Raw genomic sequence first — 20,680 nt, 5'->3', positions numbered from 1 at the left:
GGTTGTTTACAATTTTATTGTCGTTTTTTCTCATTGTCAGATAAAAGCAGATAGAGAGGAGCGTCCTCGTCAGAAACAGCGTGCAGCTCTGGGGGTTCCTGTCCAGAGCCGGACGAGTGACCGGTCTGAGGTGAGTATACGATACGAGGCAAACCCCGCGGTCAGAAATGCTACATGACACTGTCCGCGTCATAAACAGTCACAATGACGGCTGCTACGTGTCGGCTGACACTCAGCCTGTTACACATTCAGGACACAGTTATTCTGAGGTAAACTAGAGTTGGCTAGTGTTGTACTGAGCAAATAAACATCTATTAGGCTCTGTATGTCTATACTGTAGTGACCGTCTGGTCCTGTTCCTGTAAGCACAGGTTACTGTAGCTCATCTCTACCTTGGCATAGCTTTGGCAATAGGAGGTAACATGTTAGCGCCCTCTTGGGGGCTGTTTGAGAACAAGCGCCTGTGTCCATTTCATGAACCTTTAGGGAGGAGCTCCCGAGGCCTTGGGCCAGTGGATATAATATAATAAGGGATTACACAATGCAGAGTTAGAGTCAGCTATTCATATTTCAAGTTTGACAAATAACAGTTTCTATATACTGCTACTGCAATGTGGAGGAAAGCACCTGTAGACGTGTGTGTTTTCTGGGTTATGTACATGTCTTAGGCCCAAATGCAGGTGGAGTCTGAGTCGCTCCTCTTTCAGTTATAGTGAGATCCACTTTGAAGTGCAGCTTTGCAGTCATACAAACTTAACATGAGCTTAGGCTGTAGCTTATTCCAATAGAGAAAGGTGCTCCTAGCATGATGAGTTTTTATCACATTTGATTTAGCGTTCTTTCAAACGTTACAAAATAAGACAGAAAAACATCAGTAGACCCGTCTAGCTTCACGTCACTGGCTGAGGTTTGAGACAGACTTTGAAATGAGGGACTACAAAAATGACCAAAAAGCAGCATTCAGTATAAAGTATAACAAAGAAGATGGATGACAAAAGAGATACTATGATATAATACGATATATTGTCCTAGGCTTGTTTGGCTAATATAAAAAGGTATAAATAACACATCCTGTTTTGGTTAAATACAGATTTAAGATGAAGAAAACAAAGCAACAAATGTTAAGACACAAATAAGAAAACTGGTGCAATTCTCCTCAGACTTTTTCCACCATTTTTTGGGGATTACCTGAGATTCCAGTTGTCCCTCAGGGTTTGATAGCAACAGCACTCGTCGATTGATCGACTGATTTGATCAGTCGACTGATTGAGGTTAGAGTCTTAACGAACCTGATGGGGCTCGAAGACGTTCAAGCAAGCAGTGGGTGTTCGTGTCACCACAAGCCAGATCCTTTCACTAATTTCTCCACCGATCACAACCTGACCTGCAGGCTCAGCACGTTCGTGTCGCCACAGTCCATCAAACAATCGCTCTTTAAAAAGAAAAGCTAAAAGAAGGCGCGTAGCAGAGACAACAGAAAAAGCTTAGCTTCAAATGGGCGAGGTATCCTTTACATAGTTCTCCCTCTAAGGAATTTAGGCTTTTTAATACCATCTTGGAATGCACTATATATTTATATATATATATATATGTATGTATACTGTATATTGCCGTTATTATAAGCAGGATTACTGTTGATAAATACAGTGGCCTCCTTACCATCAGAGGCACCTCAGTGAGCTTCAGCACCCTTCTGCCTGTGATTGTTGGGTGTCATAGCCCCCAAAGGCCCCACACAAAGGTGGAGGAGGGGACACTTATTGTTTAACTATTTCTTCGGATTAAACTTCAAACATGACGATCCAGACTTCCCTGGCTTTGGTCACTCTTCATCCACAGTCTCCCTTTTTGAATCCTCCTCTTTCTGTTCCAGGACCTGAGGGGTGGGGCTTGGCAGGGCGGCCACCTCTGTAGTAGCCAGTGAGGAGGAGTCTATTTGGTCGACAATCCTCTGGGAGGATGGGTCTTCCTGTGGAAGGACAGACAGTACAAATATGAGTAAATTATATATTTTATATGCATCTTTCCTTATTTGGATACGTCCTGTTGGCAACAAGCTCATTCTTACCAATAAAAAACAGTTTCGGTTGTTTAAAGTCTTGCAAGTCTGTAACAGCCTTCATGTCACCACTAGCAGTTTTTGGCTGGGTCCACTCGTGAGGTTAGTGAAGCGATGCCGTATATGTCCTCCCACCTGCTGTGAGCAGCTAACAGCTGGACGGAGTTTCTGCTGTGACCCCTTGAGACCTCTTGGCAATTTCTCAATTTGTTCTCAGTGTAGTAAAGTGTGGCTTTTATGACCACCTACCACTGAGCTGGGTGAAACACAACATGTGTGCAGTGATGCCAGTAACATCAGTGGCGAGCACGGCCTCAACAGAAACACTGACAAATTCTATGTCAGTTCCCATGACGGATATGTCTAGTTACAGGTGAACTAACACAGACGTATAGTCTGGTCTGTATCGTGTGTCCACGTCCAAGGGCTAGAAAATATATCGAATTATTATGGAAAAGATCACAATGTGACTTCTTGTACACAAGGTAAATACATATTTCTGTTTCCAGAGAAAAATAAAAAAATAAATTGTAAATTGTAAATTGTTGGTCAGCAGTTTAATACCAGTCCCCTCCATTCCGTGTGCTTGGGCAAGACAATTAACCCCCAAATTACCTGTGATAGCAGAGTGTGAGTGATGCGAGTGTGTGTGTGTGTCTATGTTGTATGTGTGAGTCTATGTTGTATGTGTGAATGGCAAAAACTGTACTGAAAAGCATTTTGAGTGGTCATCAAGATTAGTAAAGCCCTATATAAATACAGACCATTTACCATAATTGTCCATCTTGATAAATGGTCTTTGAAATATAACATTAGTCCAACTAGTAGAGTAAAAATGTTTCATATTAACTGTTTAAATTATTGAAAGGGTTTTTTCTGAGACATACAACTCTCTAAAAGTGTAATCCTTTGTGCCACAAACAGCTTGAATTTGCAGTACCATGGTCAGGGCCTACTGGTTTTTCTTCTTCAGTAGCAGTTAAATTGCTCCATGTCGGCGTACTTGCCTGAGAATCAATGACTCACCTGGTCAGCAAACTCTTGCATCTCCCCTTCCTCACCATTTGAGTGGCAGCTTGGACTTGGCACCTCAATTCCATGGCTTTCCAAGATGGCAGCCTCTAGTTGTGTGGGACAAGAAAGTGGGGATTTTAAGGCATATAAAGTGTAAATGTGCCTGGAAATGGTCCAGTGTCCACAGACGGAGACCAAATGCTTCCCCCATAAGAATCCACCAGTTGTATGTCAAGCACCGTCAGTTATCAAATCCTCACCAATATTCGCTCTTCTCTTCATCTCCTTCCGGCGGTTGGCAAACCAGTTGTAGACCTTCAACGCCGTGACACGCTCAAACTCAGACAGTTTACAACCTGATTGATTAAACAAAACAGACAAAGAAAATCGTGTCATTTTCATGTCAGCAAATTTAGAAAAGAAAAATGTCCTTGAGTCGGGTTTCTCATTATACAGCGTATTTCAAGGTGGCACCTAACGAACGCAGCACATGGAGCAATATGACTCTACTCAGAGTTTGTGGAAACACAAAGATGAAAGTGTGAGGATCACTGGATCTGAGGGTTGGAGTTTGAACTCAGCACTAACTGCTTCACTGTTTGTGATTCATGAACATAATATTGGAGAAAAAGACATTACTAACCAGTGACAAAGTTATGGCTAGTTGAAACCTACAACAAGTTATTTGGACTAGAGAAGACATGATACAACTGGTGTTTGTCAATTATTGATCATTGGTTTCACTTGTACCTGGTTTCTGAATGACAGAGTTACAGGCACTGGCAATCTCTTCTCGCTTGGTTTCATCTGGATACTGGTTCTCCATGAAGAAGCTGTGGGAGACAAAGATCCACAGTATGGGAAACGGTTAAATCATTTTGCAGCACAGGCCACGCATTGATAAGAAAATGACACGGGTCTCATTTTACACTTTATCAACTCTCAGTTTTTGTATTGAACAAGAGGGGAGATAAGGACAATATTTATACAGGGGAGGAGCATCAGGAGAGGGCCTCGCTGTACAGGAATAGATTAATGGATGCATTAAGTGGATTAATTTTGGTAAATACTTAAATCTCTACTTATGTCTATAAATGAGAAGACTCTCCTTGTAAAAAACTGGATTTTACATTACCAGGTGAAAACCTTTTTAATCCATATTCATGTCTACGCGCTTTATTTTCATCCACGTTTAAAAAAAGAATCATTGTCTCACATTACAATACAAACAGGGATCAATTTCTTCCAGCCTCCTTATTCTCTCACCCTCAGAGTTGCCCTACCCTGTCCGCTCCAACACACACACACACACACACACACACACACACACACACACACACACACACACACACACACACACACACACACACACACACACACACACACACACACACACACACACACACACACACACACACACACACACACACACACACACACACACACACACACACACACACACACCTTCAGCTCTGCTGTATCGTCCTTGGGTCGAAACTAGCTCATAAGGATCAGCACTGCGGTAGAATTGCATAATCCGGTGGGTACTGCTCGTGAGTGTTGTATGAGGGCCTGTGTGGTCTTATTAGGCGAGTGTCCAGTCTGCACCCTATACTTACAGCAGCCATGTAATAGAGAAATCAATGGCACGCAGTGGGTAGAGGTATACCTACTCCTCTCCTCTTTCTCTGCATCCTCATGAAGAGAAGCAGGGACGTAATACAGCACATAAAGACGGGCTGTCTCTATGCATCATAAATCAAATGCTTCTGAGCCACAAAAACAGCAGAACGTCACAACAGTAAGACACTAAAGGACATTCACCCTTTTATTTTTATTTATACTACACTTTAACTTCAGGCAACACTGCATTCCTATCATATGGAAATGACAGTCACGAGAACTTGATGTACTTTTATTAGTTAAGTGAAAAACACTAACTCAATCCCAGTGAAATATTTTTCAAAAAATCCCATTTTACTTGGCACAATGATTACAGGCATACTGTGACAAAAAACGCAGAAAAATACATATTTCATCATACTTTGCCATTTTCAAGAAGAACCAAGGCGGCTATTCCTTCTCCTTTGTCACTGAATATAGTGAACAACAAGCTTTGATTCATGGGGAACATTTCAGACACCTCTAAATCTCTACAGGTATATCATTTAGTTTGAGCTTTCTCCTAGAGCACAGGTTCGACTCCTCTGTGACTGATCAACCATCTCAAGCCCTTACAAACTGGCTTCCTGATCAGCTGCTAACACTGCTGTAGCTACGATAACAATGGCCTCGGTTCTGCTGTACCACTTCTAGTCATATTAACAAGTGACACAGACTAGTAACTGAAAACCAGCAAGTAAACAAGATATGTTAGGCTCTTCAGGAGCTTATTTTGCTGTGAGAGAGAAGGACTTGTTTTGCTGTGGACTATGACTTTTTAATGTTTCAGAATTTTTACTTGTAATATGGGCACTTTAGAGTTGTTAGAATGAAGGACGGTTAAATCAGATGCAAACCTTGAGTTCCTGACATGAGTTCCCTTTAAATGTGAGTCAAACAGTATTCTGTAAGACGTCTCTTCCTTATCTCCTAAGTCCAAAGAGACTCGCTCACCTCTCCATGATTGATTGGCACTCCTTCCTCCAGGTGAACCTGCTTCCTCTGCGTAGCCTCAGCGGTCCACCCACTATCCCTGTCCTGTCGCCAGACATGATCCCTGTCCTCCAGTCAGGTTCCTCCTTCACCAGAGAGCGCATTGATAAGGTGGCACCTAAAGAACGCAGCACATGAAGCAATTTAACAGTTGAGAGTTTGTGGAAAGACAAAGATGAAAGTGATCACCAGCTGAACGGCAGATCTTGGAGTTGCAGAGCAAAGTCAGCACTAACTGCTTCGATGTCACCAGTTTGTCAACTCGCCTCTTTGTTACACAAAAGTCAGCGTAAGTCACTGTCGATACTACTTTGCTTCAGTTGAACTCGCAAGTCTTTCCTGAGGCGTGCTAAAATAAAGATCGAAACCAACCGCAACCAGTTGGTGGCAGCAGTAATTCCCATCTCCAGTGAATGCAGCATGAAATCACACTTGTATCATCTCAACTCGTTTGTGTGTGTGCGTGACTTTCAAACTAGAGATTTACTTAATCTGGCTGCAAAAATAAGACCTGAAGTCTTAGATTCTAGCATTACTACACTTCTAATAATGCCTAAATCCTTTGCTCTGAAACATCTGTCCAATCAAAATAAACATCTTTATGAAGAGAAAGTCACTGTGGAATCATTACCTGCAACACAACATACAAAATATCTGGGGGATGTATGTACATAAATTCTACTATCATTAAAGTGTCTGCTACCATTACTCTAACCTTTTCACCATTAAAAATAACAAAGGAATGACTTGCACCTGCTTGGTATAGATTTATATTTTACGCTACATTGTTAACAGAGCTCGACCAATATGTTTTTTTTAAAGAGACACATTTAGTGATCCGAGATTTAGCGAGATCAATTTATTGATACACATTTTCTTACTCAACCCATTATAGGGTATTTCACTGTCATGTGATCAATAAAGTTGATATTATCTTAAATATGAAAGCATTTTTTTAACTTTAGTCTGCTTAGTATTTGTGAGCAATAAATGGACTGACTCTCTTACAAGAGGATTTCAATAGAACATTGCCAATGTAGCATTATGAGTGCAATCACTGCTAAGAAATCGAATAGCAGTTCATCAGCATAGGATACAACAGTGTCATTGTAGCTTTGGTTTTAATGGCATGCAGGCCAGCTACAGTGCAGGTGTCCCCTGCTGCAAGCTGCTGCGGCCAGGGCAGGGAGGGACTGGTTACCTGGCTGGGCCTGGGCGGCTGCAGCGGCAGCAGTGTACCATGGCAGCAAGTGCATCAGCAGCTCTCTCTGTCTGCTCCACACAGGGTTGGGGTTGAGGTTGGTGTTGGGGTTGGGGAGGATGTTGGGGAGGCTGCCACTTGCCCCTGCTACCGTCCCGTCTCTGTCCCCTCCCCTGGCCCTGGGCATGGGGCTCACGCTGTGCTGGCTTTCACTCCACCTCAGCCCTTCAGTCGGGACAAAACCAATGGTCAGGCAGGCCACAGCCATGGATCAGATTATAGACAGGTTTGGCTCATGTCATTGGCGAGTTAAATAGGTTTACTGACCCGTCAGTCATAAATTTAACAATCTATTGCAAACTGGTATTTCCCAATCAAGATTTGGTCTGGTAACACTGCGTTCTGAAACTTTCACGTTTCATGACGAGCAGGTCAATAGCAGCCTACGTCAGAAGCAAAGCACTGAGACCGCTTTTGCTTTGACACATGGCAGAGAAACGTAGTAAATGTTAGTATCTTTGTTAAAAGCCTGTTTGTTAGGAATGAAAACCAGCACCAGAATACCTCCAGCATCAGGGCTGAGAACTACAGAGGAGCCAAGCTTGGGAGGGCAGAGGGGGAAAGTAAAGGACTAAGATGAAGGAAGAGAGCGGGGATAGCAGATGGTCCGTCAGTGGCTTTGTTCACGTTTGCAAAACTTGTAGCATTAAATTGTAATGTATCATTTTGTACATGATTTACTGTGGAGGCACACAAACCAGTAAAAGCGTCTTTTTAAACCACACTATATTTGTGTTAGTGTCCCTGTATCCTAGGACATGGAGAGGTCAACACCAACCCAAGCTGTTACTCTAGCCTGTACAGACAAACCACTCTCATGCACTAAAGTTTCATTCTCAAACCAGGGGCCTTCAAAATTATTGATTTGCATCTCCTGTGACAGGACTACCTTTATCATTTGTCTTTCCTCTGAAATTATAGATCAGTCTCATGTCCTTCCCTGACCTCACAGCCCTCGGGGACCAGGATGCCGTTAGCTTGAGGTATTAGAGGGGCGTGGGTGTACCATGCAAGAGGATGGTGGGTAAAGAGCGGGGCAGATGGAAGGTTAGTTAGCAAGTGGTTCACGTTTAACAAAACACAACAAAAGCCATCTCTTTTTAATACAAGCCTTTCTCTCTACCTTATCGTATCTACAGAATAATCCGCCATTGTTCACCTGACATTCATCCTTGAGGCCCAGATCTTCACTCTCATAATTAGTCTTCCTGTAAGTGACATCCATCATCCCTGCAACAGTCTATTTATCACTCATTGGCTCTACAATAATCAGAGCGTTTTCACATCTGAAAGTCTGAACCAAGTGTCTTTGTTTGTATTTTTCACATTTGATCTGGTTAGTTTTGGTTTCCCATTGCAATTTAGGCAATTCATTTGAGACGTATGACATACATACATCCTGTCTTCAACACCTGCATGGGCTGCGTCTACCTATCCTTGACATTGATTGGTTTGTAGACAGATGTGCATCTGACGTTCACGTATTGCCAATTCGGCTATTGTATTCGCTAACTTTTTTGAATAGATTGCAGATTTTAAAAAGTAGTCTTTCCGACTGAATGGAGAAAATTAATCAGATTGTTCATTTCGTAAATTTTCGTTGCCACTGTAACATCATTTTACTTATTCATTTCAGGCACAGTACTTGGGTTTAGCTCGAATGAGACATCCAAGTCCTAGTAATAGGAGGCAAAGAATACTAGAAATACTGAGAGCCTGGGCAACTCAAGACCAGTAAGGCTTCCGCTACTTTTTCTTCTTCTACTGTTTTATTCTGTCTCAACTTTCTGCAATTGGTCCAAAAGTCAGAACTATCCAAAACAGTTTTTTACCACTGCAAATGAACCAAACCATGGTTCATTTTGATCCAGAACGATACCAACTCTTGTGGTCCAACAAGACCTTTCACACCTGTTATTTGGGTTTGGACTAAAGGTTTATAAATCCGAACCAAGCAAGATACTTATGAAAGCCCAATGTTCTACACAAGACCTCTACAACCCTCACCCTCATCTCACCTGGATTATTCCTCTCCAGCAGGTACCAGCGGTAGAAAGCTCTGCGCTTGGAGTCGCTCATCTCCAGGCCTTGCTGCAGCAGCCACTGGGAGATGTAGCTCTGGCTGATGCCTGTGTGCATGAGGGTGGGACATGTTATCTTGACACATTTAAGACATTGATTTATTTCATGCTGCAACAACGGCATCTGCACAGATCGGCTGCGAGCCAACCACGGAATACACTTGTTAAGATAATGAAATCCAATGTCTATACTTGAATTAAGGACATGTGATTTGATGCAAAACCTTTTTCAGGGAGGACAGAGAGGAAAAAACCTTTGTTGATGCAAAGTGCAGCATTTATTGTGTATAAGTGGAGCCATGGCTGCAGAGGCACAAGCCCATCTATGTTATTATGTCATTACTGATAACAACCTCCACCAAGGAGGTTATGTGTTCAACCTGGGTGGGCCTGTCCACTAGCTGAGGAACAATTTAAATATCCAGTGATGAAGCAGAACTACAACTCGATACAATTTAATCTGCTTCAGACCAACTTTATAAAATGAGAATCAATCTCTTAGAGTGGTACAATAACCTGACGATATACTGTGGAGTGACCACAGACAGGTCTTAACACAAGAACAGACCAAAATAACGTCGGACCTGAAGCAGCTCTGTCGGAAGAATATTCAGAATTCCTCCTGAACATTGCGCAGGTCTGATCCACTGCTTTGTGTAGAGCTTGTTTGAGGTTGTTTGAAGAGATTTGAACAATCACTGAATCCTAGAATGTCCTAGGATTTTTCATGACACAGTGAACTGGAATAAGAAAATTAAAATAGTGCCCGCTTTCCTTTTGAAGAATAAAATCTATATCTTGAATGAATCAAAATCAAACTGGAGTGTGATTTCTAACGATACACTTTTATGTTATGCATCATGTGCTGTATCAGTTTAACGAGCTGTAAAAACAACAGAGAAAGCAGAGTACCTGTGACTTGGCCTACGATCGCCTGAGAGATCCTGCGATTGTTGAGGAACGTTTTGATCTCTTCTTTCACCAGGTTGCTGTCTTTCCTGTAAAAGCAGTAAAACCCCATCATGGCATCAGAACCATTACACTGTGGTTAAAAAATGAGCCTGTGACCCGACTAACCTTATTCACTGATTCTCTTTTTACAGCCATCCCTGAACACCTGACCTGAATTAACTCCACTGATATTCTGCAGAACAAGTCTGCACCTCTGGGGACAGTAGCTGTCATTATGTGATGTTATAATAGTCCCTCTTTGTCTCTACTATTCTTTTGGTCTTTAAACTCGTCCCCACCCAGCACTCATTCATCTCTGGCTCTCTGACAACATTTAGCACCACTGTGCTGCTCTTTCTCCTCTCACCTCATGTACTCCTCCACCTTCTCCTCCAGGTCCCACTCCTCCTCACCCATCATGTCGTAACTGAACGACCGCTGTACCGCCACACTGGGAGTGTACAGGGGCGGAGGCGAGGCCTCGTAGCTGTGGCTGGGGGACAGCGCGGCGCCGTCCAGGCCGGAGGTCTGCGTGGTAGCAGAGGCCAGGGAGAGTGAGGAGGAGGAAGAGGAGGATGACGACGAGGACGGGGCCGGAGCGGCTGTGGTGGGGGTGGTGTTGGACGGGGCCGGGTGAGAGTCGCAGTGCGAGGGGCGGTGGTCTGGGTCGAGCCTCTCCAGGGACTCCAAAGCGTGGATGATCTGAGGTTTGGTCATGCCGGAGAGACGCAGGCGCTGCAGGAGGTCGATCTGTTCGATTGTGTAGCGTGGCTCCACGTCGCAGCACTCCATTCTGGCATCTGCGCACATTAGGGGTGTAAATTTTGCCAGAGTGAACCTGAGAGTGGCTTTGTGAAGGAAATACAAGACCAGTTTTGTAAGTGAATATGAACCAACAGCAGCTCTATTAATATAGCAAGGCTGGGTGGATTTCTCACCAGATAAACAGCAAGTCCTCACAAAGTGTTACCAAGACCTACACAGCTATATTTATCCCTACTCTGCATCTTTGATACACCTTAAATTTAGAGAATATGATGCAGACTTCTTCAAAACCAGCACACCAACTGATAAATGATGAAAGCATTATTAATAGACACAAAGACACAAATAAAAAAAGACGAGCAAAGCTCAATTCAAACACTACACTACCTTTGTTGTGGTTCATTTATCTTTAACACAACTGTCAAAAAAAAAAAAAAAAAATTGTATTCTTTTGTAACGACCAAATAACTTTGAGCTGAGACGAGACTCACTGACTTACAAAACTCAACTTATGAAAAGAAAGAGACTGCATTCTCCTCTGAAGAACCCTTGGGTCATTCAAAATGTTGGCACCCTTTCAAAACACTTGGCACAGGCACTTGGGGCTAACCTTGTTCCATTTGTCCAGAGTGGAATTAAAGTAAGATCACCCTGGCATACATAGTCTAACATCAGGTCCCCTCAGCCCAGTCACATCCATCTGTCCTTTTACTTTGTGTACCTGTGCAGGGCTGCAGGGAAGATGAACCTCACATACACACATACACCATAAACATCGCATTTTACTCATTTTAAGTCTTTCTATATGATGTGACCAGGCGAGGTTGAAAAAAGGGGGGAAACATAATACATCATACATTGTACAAACCCAGCAGGAGGTGTATTCTCAGCCACGCTTCCACTAAAACACACAGCAGCTGCAGTGAGCTCCAACAAGCTGAGCCCATAAAAAAAAGTTAATCTTGTTAAATGGGATGTGTCCCGATTTCACCCGGAGGGACAACGATTTCTGGGATGCTTCAAGTCCTCGGCTGTTCCTTGCCTTTGCAGGACAGGAGTAAAGTTGCCAGATTTGTGCACAGGATGCACATTCTGTGTTTACATGATCGAGCTGAAGAGTTTAGTTTTTTTCTTCCTGTGCAACTGATCCCAATGATAAAAGATTTAAAAGAGCAGGGCTGGATTTGTCTGTAGCAGTAAATCAGAGCGTGTCCCGTCACTGAGGGGTCTTACCTGGCGGAGGGGGGGACACAGACAGGCGCTCCGGGAGTGGCTCGGTGCGTGGGGTCGCAGCGGGGACGCACCACTGTCGCATGGCTCCTCGTCGGAGTTCGAGCTCGGCCGGTTCTCTACGGAGGGAGACGACAGGCTCACTGCGGTGTGCTGCGGTCAGACTGCCGCTACATTAGCATAGTGTCAAACACCCCCCACAGCGGCGGATCACTCGCTAACAGACTACGTGGGCTAAGCTAACGGCATCAACTCCTCGGTTCCCCGGAGACCAGCCTCCACATCCATAGCTGCTGTTTGGATAAAGTGAGCTTCACCACCAGTCACACACAAAGCGGAAGTACTGCCGTGAAGCATTCACAATAAAAGCATATTCTGCCATCCCTTATACTAGGCTGAGTGTGAGCGTTGCAGAGTTTCCTAATTAACTGCTGACTTTCTGTGTGTTTGATTGTGTTCATGTAAGAGCAGACAGGATGAAAGTGTACAGGGGCGGATTCAGGGGTGGGGCCTATGGGGGAGCACTGGCCCCAGCCAAAATGTGATTGGCCCCTGAAGTGCCCCCTGTGCTGTCAGTTGTCATAGGCTGTTTTCTACAGCGGCTGAGAGCTCAACACACTGCAAATTAAGAAAGCACATGCACAGTGGAGAAAACACGTGCAAATTAAGAAAACATCTTCATCAATTTGACGACACATGTGCTGCAAAAAGTCACAACACGTGCAAATACACAAACGTGCTGCAAATTGCCAAAACGACAAGGGAAATGTTTCCAGGGGAACCAAGGTGTAAAGTTATTGAAGTCTGCTACTCGTCAGTGGTGATGGATAATCTCCTGACATTCTCCGGAGAAGCTGAATGTGAGAATGGAAATGTCCGAGTGCGAGGCTCCGGACTTTCCCTCTTGTCAAAACTTTGAAGAATATCCGAATGAGCTCATGTAAGAAAACAACAGAAGATTCTGCCGAAGTTTCAAAGTGAGCGGCTGGATGTGTCGGTGACGTTTCTAACAGGAGACAGAGATGAAGATGAAAAAAAGACCAGAGTCCATGTAGAAGACACTGTCAAACATGTTAAGAGAGATTTTGATGATACGAGCCGATGCAGGTGACGATGTGCTGCACACAAAAACGAATCTTCACAGCGGAATTAATATGTTACTTCCATAAAATTCCGACCCAATCGCTCGGATATTCTCCGGAGTTCATGTCTGAAAACGGCCCGAACTAACAATGTTTACAATAAATATGATAACGTGTTATTTATTTTTACACGTTTTTTGCAGTGTTGTAACAAGTCTCACCAATTAATTCGGAAGAATTGTACTTTAATGGTAGTTATTGACATGTGCAGGGCTGGGGGGGGGGGGGGGGGGGGGGCAACGAATTGGCCCATGAAGTGCCCCTGTCCTCACCACGATACTTTTAATAAACTAATCACATACAAACAATTCTATCAATCAATGCAAAAATAATTAAATACTTTAAATTTCTAGCCTTTTTTTTTAAAGTACACTATGTGCGTGAACAAGGGACAATTTGTACTCATTGGATTATATCAAATGATGTGTGGATTTGAATCAAAACTATAAACCACAAAGTAAACAGGAAAGGACATGTGCCTCTTACTGCTTCAGGAATCGTGGATGGATGTTGGACATATAATTGTATAATGAATCCTTTGTCAGTTGCACAAATGAATTGCATTTTATTTTGGACGATCTAGGAAAGAAGCAGTGAGCGTTGGTTTCTTGACACTTGAGTGTGTCTGGTCTCGGCTATGAACTCTTGTGAAACTTCAGCCACAGAGGTCACACACGCAGCGGGACACGATCTCAGATCAGCTGATGTGTTCCAAAGCTTAAAGGTTCAACGGGACTGTGAGCAAACATCTGCTGCTTTTAGCCGGAGGGGCTGGGACTCGGCTAGCTCGCTAACGAGTTAGCTCGCAGGCTAGCAAAGTTAGCCGGCAGCTAGCGGCGGGTTGTCCCAGCGCGGAGCCCCCTCGGCTTCTTACCTCGCGTCGCCGGGGAGGGAGCGCAGCGGCCGGCCAGGCGGGCGGAGAGGGAACGGTGGTGGGAAGTGTGGAGGAAAAGTGTCGCTCCACCGGACCCCACCGAAAACAACGGGCCGGAGCTGGTGGCTCAGTGACGGGCAGAGGGTGGACGGCGCAGGGTCATGTTGTCTTCCAGCTATGCAGCGGGGGAATAGACATGCAGATGTGGGGAGTCTGTCTCAATTTATGACCCTTCACCCGACACCAGTCAAGACAGCGGCGATTATCTTCATGGTTTCCGGTTCTACTGTACCTGCTGTAAAATACCACATATACACGTTAACCCCCCGGTTTACAGAAAGACACATGAGTAAAGTCGTTATAACACAATCATTTTCAAATCAAAAATACAAACAATGCTTCTATGTTTAGTTTATGCAGTTTGAGAGGAACTCTGTTGAGAGTTGTATTCTTTTATTTTGCAAAAGGAAATAATTCCACTGAATGTGTCTGACTTGATTCAGCTCCACTATAGGCTGCATATAACACCACCAACCAACACACAGCAGAGCATATCATGTACGGTACAGACTGGGGACACACAGTACAAACATTCCACAACACAAGCTCAGGGATCCGCCCCTGTCAAATCATACACACATACACACACACGTCCCACCCCCTATTCCAACACCACACCACAGTTGGTTAAACAGCTGTCAGTCAAAGTAGATAATACTACTCTTTTGTTTGTGTCATTGCTGTTTTAATGTAAAATCTCACAGTTATAGATAAAAGAATAAATCAATTAGAAGTAAGTTACATAGTGGGTTCAACATTTGTAGTTTGTTTGACTTTTGGAAAATCAAGAATGCCTAATTAGCTATAATACATCTCTGTTTGCGGCATACCAGCAGATGTACTGAAAAATATCATTATATTATTTTTACTATAAAAATTTAAACTTGAGGAATTCCAGGCAGGTTCTGGAATACAAATTAGTTATTTTTTCCTTCTATTTCTAAGCGGATCTAGGGGCGTCTATTTGTAATGGATAGAATTATAACTCACAACGAGTCTAACAATCTATGTGTGTTCAGGTTTGATTGGGTTATAACTCCCAATCCTAACACAATCATTGACACTGATGGCATTCTGAGTTTTGGATATAAATACCCGGTAACACAAAAATGAGCTCAGTCACCTGGTTTGGGTTGGAGAATGTAGCCAATAACACAAGTCAATTTTCAAAGCAGCTCTGAGGAAAAAGGTATCTGGAGACCCGTGGTGTATGGTCTGTATACAGATACAAACATTTATTGAAAAGGTTAAAACAATCCTTACATTTTAAATGGAAGGATTTTGGTGTGGCCATCTGACCCACTGAGGTCTCCACTGGCTCACCTGTGTTTGCAGCTCTGTGCTTCCGTCATGTCACATATTTGGTCGGTCCACAAAACCTGGCAAAATGTCCAGATTTTGGCTCTCGGGGTCCTGGCGGAGAGCTTGGGCCTTTCGCTCAGAGAACCTTTTCAAATGGATGCCTGCGTTGTGCCGGGGTCATTCAGCTGTCCAGCGTGGATAGAGTGAGTACCCATTGTAATATAATGCATTTAGATTTGATGCCAGCTTCACACAGACAATATCCTAATCATATTATACAGTCTAGCCCAAACCCAAAGGATTACTGGATTCTGTCTGGAGCAGATTTTTATATATTCATCGTCTGGGACTCCTGTCTGAGTGCTGGACAGTCCACAAAGAATTTCATCCTAACCAACTGTTTGAGGCTCCAGATCGAGGCATTACAACACAGATTCTCTTCTGCACAGCCAGTGGGGATTGTAAAGTCTGGAGATTGCATGGACACACATGGTATCAAGCTGTATGTGCAGCTGTGCAAGCTGGAGCTTTTATGTTGGATCATGTTGTTGACTACGTTGTCCAGTTCACCCATTCACTGCTAATGGTGCTAAATTACCATGTAACTATAGATTGCTACCTTTGCTTAGAGTAAGAACCTGGAAATACTGGCTGAAGTAGATGCCTATAAAGTTTACTGTAGGGTGTTTTTTATTTTTAATCTTTGCTCTGGACTCCTTTGGAAAATCATGTCCAACAATCTCTCCATCCTGTTAGTCAAGGTGTTGACTACCTGCAGCAGTGACTGTAGCTGAAGAATGCGTCTATGTTTGCTTTGTTCAATATACCTCCCTCCCCTTTAACTGTGCCAAGAAGGCAGCAGTATTAAGTGCCACATATAGAAGCCTTTGCTCAGTTCAGGGAGTCAAAGAGTTCTGTGTTCAAGCACTCAGCCGAGTGTTTTCGTGCTTTTTTATCTGAGAGAGACAACATCATGAACTGGTCCTCCCTCGAGGGCCTCCTCAGCGGGGTGAACAAGTACTCAACAGCTTTCGGTCGCATCTGGCTCGCTATTGTTTTTATCTTCAGGCTTATGGTTTTCCTTGTGGCTTGCGAGAAGGTTTGGGGTGACGAGCAGAAGGACTTTGACTGCAACACTCGCCAGCCCGGTTGCCACAACGTCTGCTATGACCACTACTTTCCAATCGCCTACACTCGCCTCTGGGCTCTCCAGCTGATCTTCGTCACCTGCCCGTCCCTTCTCGTGACTCTCCATGTGGCCTACAGGGATGATCGCGAGCGCAAACACCGGCTGAAGCACGGGGAAGACTGCACCCCTCTGTACAGTAACACAGGCAAGAAACGTGGGGGTCTCTGGTGGACCTACTTCTGCAGCCTGCTATTCAAGATCATAGTGGATTCAGTGTTTGTCTTCTTGCTCTTCTACATCTACGAGGCCACTTTCTTCCCTCCACTGGTCAAATGCAATGAAGATCCATGTCCGAATATGGTGGACTGCTACATCGCCAGGTAAGAGAAGCTCTGAAATTCGAAATCATAAAGATCCTGGAATTTAAATGGCTGGACTGAATCTAAATGTAATACCAACTCTCACCTTTGAACATGTCTTTTCCAGGCCCACTGAGAAGAAGATATTCACTGTCTTCATGGTGGTGACCAGCTTTGTGTGCATCTTCCTCACTTTCTGTGAGATTTTCTACCTGGTCGGGAAGAGGTTCTGGGAGTGTTCCGGAGGAGGCCAGCAATCAGCTAGACCAAACTCCTTCATGATGGTCAAAACTCCTCTGACGGGACGGGAGAACTCGGCGTACAAAGAGCCTGCCCTGGAGAAGCCAAAGATGATGGAGAAGGGCAATGGAGAAGTTGGCAAAGAGAGTTCATCTCCACCGTACAGCATCGCAGTGTCCTGAGCGACACCAGTGTCGGAGTTTGGCTTGATAGAACAAAATAAAAACCAAAGAAAATTAGATTTAGTTCTTTTGGCTAAAATGTTGGCTTAAATTAAAGGCAGTTTTAAGGAATTGTTGTTTACAAAGGTCAATTTTTTGGTAACAATTTATAGAAATACATAATGTTTTCATTCTGTAATATGGTTGAACTGAATTTATATATATATATACTTTTTATAAGCTTGTGATCTGAAATGACTGATAAATATTAGACGTGATTTATTTTGTCTATTTATATGATTATAAAACTGTATTATCTGTTTCTACCCTGGCCACAAAATAAATTTGCTGGACTTGCAGTGTGAACATTAACATAACCTTGCAGTGAGGTATATATATATATATATATGTAAGAACAAACACCATGTCATGACATCTAGATGCCTGTAATATTTTCTAAAATAAATGACCATCATGTGAAATTTGCCTTTGCCCTTTCTTCTGTATTCCTTTTTTGAAAAGTTGTATCTATTAAACTATGCTGACTTGTGTATCATAATTATAATATTTTGATTTCTTAACTATATGCAAGCACAATAAAAATATGGGTGCAGAGTAAAATTATGACTACAGATCGAGTATCTGTATTAAAACGTGTTCAATAATCAGAGAAACCACAACGTGACGTATCAAACTGACCTGGGTACAGAATGAGGAACGTTTGTTTATTGATGGGAGTAGCATTATTGACTAAAGTTGATAAAACCACCACTCCTACACTGAGTTTCAGAGCAATTAACCATCCTGCGTTCCTCAGAACAACAGACCGAGAGCAGATTTGTAAAGGGTTGTATCATGAAGCAACGTGTACTAATAAGGCAGTGCCTCTTGTACATTTTCACCTGATAAAATGAATAAGTAATTATCTGATTCTGCGACAAAGGCTCCCCATATCTCTGGTGCTTCTTAATGGACGTGCTTGCTCAAACAAATGTTAGGTGGTGGCCCTGTTTAATCCTGATTAGTTAAAGGCGACAAAGACGCATATTTCCACATCGCAATCGCCTAATGGAACTGATATGAAGTCACCTGTGAAGAAACGTGGTGAGCAGAGCAGACAAACATCGGAGGCAAACTATGGTTCACTTGTTATGCATTGTGCCATATCTGCCCTGTCTGCTTTTAATCTTTTGAATCTCATTCTTCTTGTTAAGCACATTGCAACATTATTAATAAAACTGCTATAAGTTTCTTCTCCTTATTATTATCATCATATCCCCTTTATTATTTGCACAAACTGCAGTTCAGTATCTGAGTTCCTTGTCTGGTCATAGCACTGACCACTACGTAGGGGACATATAGATTAGAAATGACATTAACATCAATGCTTCCTGAAATCCTCGGCTCACCTCAGGGTCAGTTCAATGATAAATTGTTGCCAGGAAACATTAAAAAAATATTAATCATAAGAGGCGTGAGTTTTAACGGAATAATCAGGGTGGAAGCCGAAACTGGCCACACCTCCAGATTATGGTCAAGATTTGATTCTTCAACCCAGTCAATATTGGAGAACCACTGTATGAGAGAGGACTCCTGTGGAACGTGTTCCTACAGTAAGTCTGCTTCCAAGACGGGACATCATGCACTGAGTGGAAAACCACACTTCTTAAGGTAGGCAAAGAGATTTCTGTGATGTCTTGTGAATGAATATTTTAGCTCAGTCAAAGAATGTGAGATAAAGTAGAAGAATTTGGATGTTGATTACTGTCATTAATTCAAAACAGTGTGGGATCATTGAAAAAAAAAACTACATACGCACTTTAGCCTAAACTTTCCGAAAGAAGTGGGAAGAGGCTGAAACCAAGTATTTCTATTTCAATGAACAAGCAACTATTTTCTCTTAAGTATCTCTCTTTAAAATACCAGATTTTATAAACATTTTTAACTGTGAGATGAAGATTATTGAGGTTTTGGAGTATCAACAAAATGTTCAATCACACAGATTGAAAAAATACTGTAAATAAACTTTTTTTGTATTTTTTTACTAAGTTCATCTTTGTCTTTTTTATTTTTCCTCAGCTCTGCAGTTGATATAGTTAATAAAGACAGAGATCTAAACAGTCGCCGTTCAAAAGAACATGGATTGGAGGTTTCTCCAGGGTCTTCTTAGTGGAGTCAACAAGTACTCCACTGCCTTCGGGCGCATCTGGTTGTCAGTGGTCTTCGTCTTCCGGGTGTTGGTCTACGTGGTGGCCGCTGAGCGTGTCTGGGCCGACGACCAGGGACACTTTGACTGCAACACCCGCCAGCCGGGTTGCACCAACATCTGCTATGACTACTTCTTCCCCATCTCTCACATCCGCCTGTGGGCCCTCCAGCTCATCTTTGTCACCTGCCCCTCATTCATGGTGGTGCTGCACGTGGCCTATCGAGAAGAGCGGGAGCGTAAGTACCAGGCCAAGCACGGGGAGCACACGCGGCTGTACGACAACACGGGCCAAAAGCACGGCGGCCTCTGGTGGACCTATCTGATAAGCCTGTTTATCAAAACCACCTTTGAGGTCTTGTTCCTGTACGTGCTCCACTACATCTACGACAGCTTCAAGCTGCCCAGGAAGGTCCAGTGTGATGTGAGTCCCTGTCCGAATCTGGTTGACTGCTACATCTCCCGGCCCACAGAGAAGACCGTTTTCACCTACTTCATGGTGGGGGCGTCTGTTGCGTGTGTGGTGCTTAACATCTGTGAGATTTTATATCTGATTGCGTTCCGGATGGTGACTCTCAAACAGCGAGGCATGGCCCGCACTCCATCAAGAAAGATCCACCCTGGGCTGAGCTGTGATGGCTGCTAGTCCTCTCTACCATCCTGGAGAGCCAGTAGAAAAACGAAATGTCAATATGCCTCAGTTTGAATAAATATCAAAATTTCTTCACCATTAAAGGATAGGTTGGCTTTGTTTCACGTCTGACTGACTACAATACTCACATGTTTTCGAGAACACAGTTGTTCCTCCTGTCCATATTGGGTGTGTAGAGGTCCCGCCCTGTGAGATCCAAAGGACTGAGGATTTCTACTTGGTTTGTCCAACTCAGAAACAGAAACCTCTGTTGAACGTATTTTTTTCCCAGGTGGATCTTGTCCCACATTGTCTTTACATTAGGAAATGATCTCTACTTGGACAAGAAGAATAATTACAGTATATTATTTTAAGGAACATTTGGGCACATGTGCATTGTTTTAAGACAGACGTGAGGTGAACATCTGTGAAAATATCCCTTAAGGTTATTTAAATGTTTAATATAATTTCTAGTGAATGTATCTATTTTGCCACAATATTTTATTCTTTCAGAATGACTTTCTGTGAAATAAAAGTTATTGATCATTCAAATAAAGGGA

The 20,680-nt window shown here is 43.2% G+C and overlaps 3 protein-coding genes across 4 annotated transcripts; 2 read left to right on the top strand and 1 right to left on the bottom strand.

Moving 5' to 3' along the window:
• zgc:91944 (uncharacterized protein LOC436941 homolog) lies at positions 1-11,164 on the bottom strand. Of its 2 annotated transcripts, XM_053447235.1 has the most exons (9): positions 10,389-11,164; positions 9,983-10,068; positions 9,008-9,118; positions 6,930-7,154; positions 5,690-5,846; positions 3,824-3,906; positions 3,334-3,429; positions 3,086-3,180; positions 1-1,969 (listed from the first exon to the last, which is right to left on the bottom strand). In XM_053447235.1, exons 1-9 carry the CDS (start codon positions 10,829-10,831, stop codon positions 1,823-1,825), a joined length of 1,443 nt encoding a protein of 480 aa, XP_053303210.1. In that variant the 5' UTR covers positions 10,832-11,164; the 3' UTR covers positions 1-1,822. The 2 variants fall into 2 exon arrangements, with proteins under 2 accessions (XP_053303210.1, XP_053303211.1); XM_053447236.1 differs by lacking the exon at positions 6,930-7,154 and having other exon boundaries at positions 10,389-11,162.
• Positions 11,165-16,364: 5,200 nt separating this feature from the next.
• LOC128461838 (gap junction beta-4 protein) lies at positions 16,365-17,304 on the top strand. Its single transcript, XM_053446973.1, has 2 exons — positions 16,365-16,903; positions 17,010-17,304. Exons 1-2 carry the CDS (start codon positions 16,368-16,370, stop codon positions 17,302-17,304), a joined length of 831 nt encoding a protein of 276 aa, XP_053302948.1. The 5' UTR covers positions 16,365-16,367.
• A 1,560-nt stretch (positions 17,305-18,864) lies between these two features.
• Positions 18,865-20,135, top strand: LOC128462141 (gap junction beta-3 protein). Its single transcript, XM_053447439.1, has 2 exons — positions 18,865-18,954; positions 19,363-20,135. Exon 2 carries the CDS (start codon positions 19,422-19,424, stop codon positions 20,133-20,135), a length of 714 nt encoding a protein of 237 aa, XP_053303414.1. The 5' UTR covers positions 18,865-18,954; positions 19,363-19,421.
• The last annotated feature ends 545 nt before the right edge of the window (positions 20,136-20,680 follow it).

The sequence above is a fragment of the Pleuronectes platessa genome, chromosome 18 (genome assembly GCF_947347685.1).
Source record: "Pleuronectes platessa chromosome 18, fPlePla1.1, whole genome shotgun sequence".
In the NCBI taxonomy this organism is placed as follows: domain Eukaryota; kingdom Metazoa; phylum Chordata; class Actinopteri; order Pleuronectiformes; family Pleuronectidae; genus Pleuronectes; species Pleuronectes platessa.
Note: the sequence above shows the minus strand (reverse complement) of the source record. Positions and strands in the feature narration are given on the sequence as shown.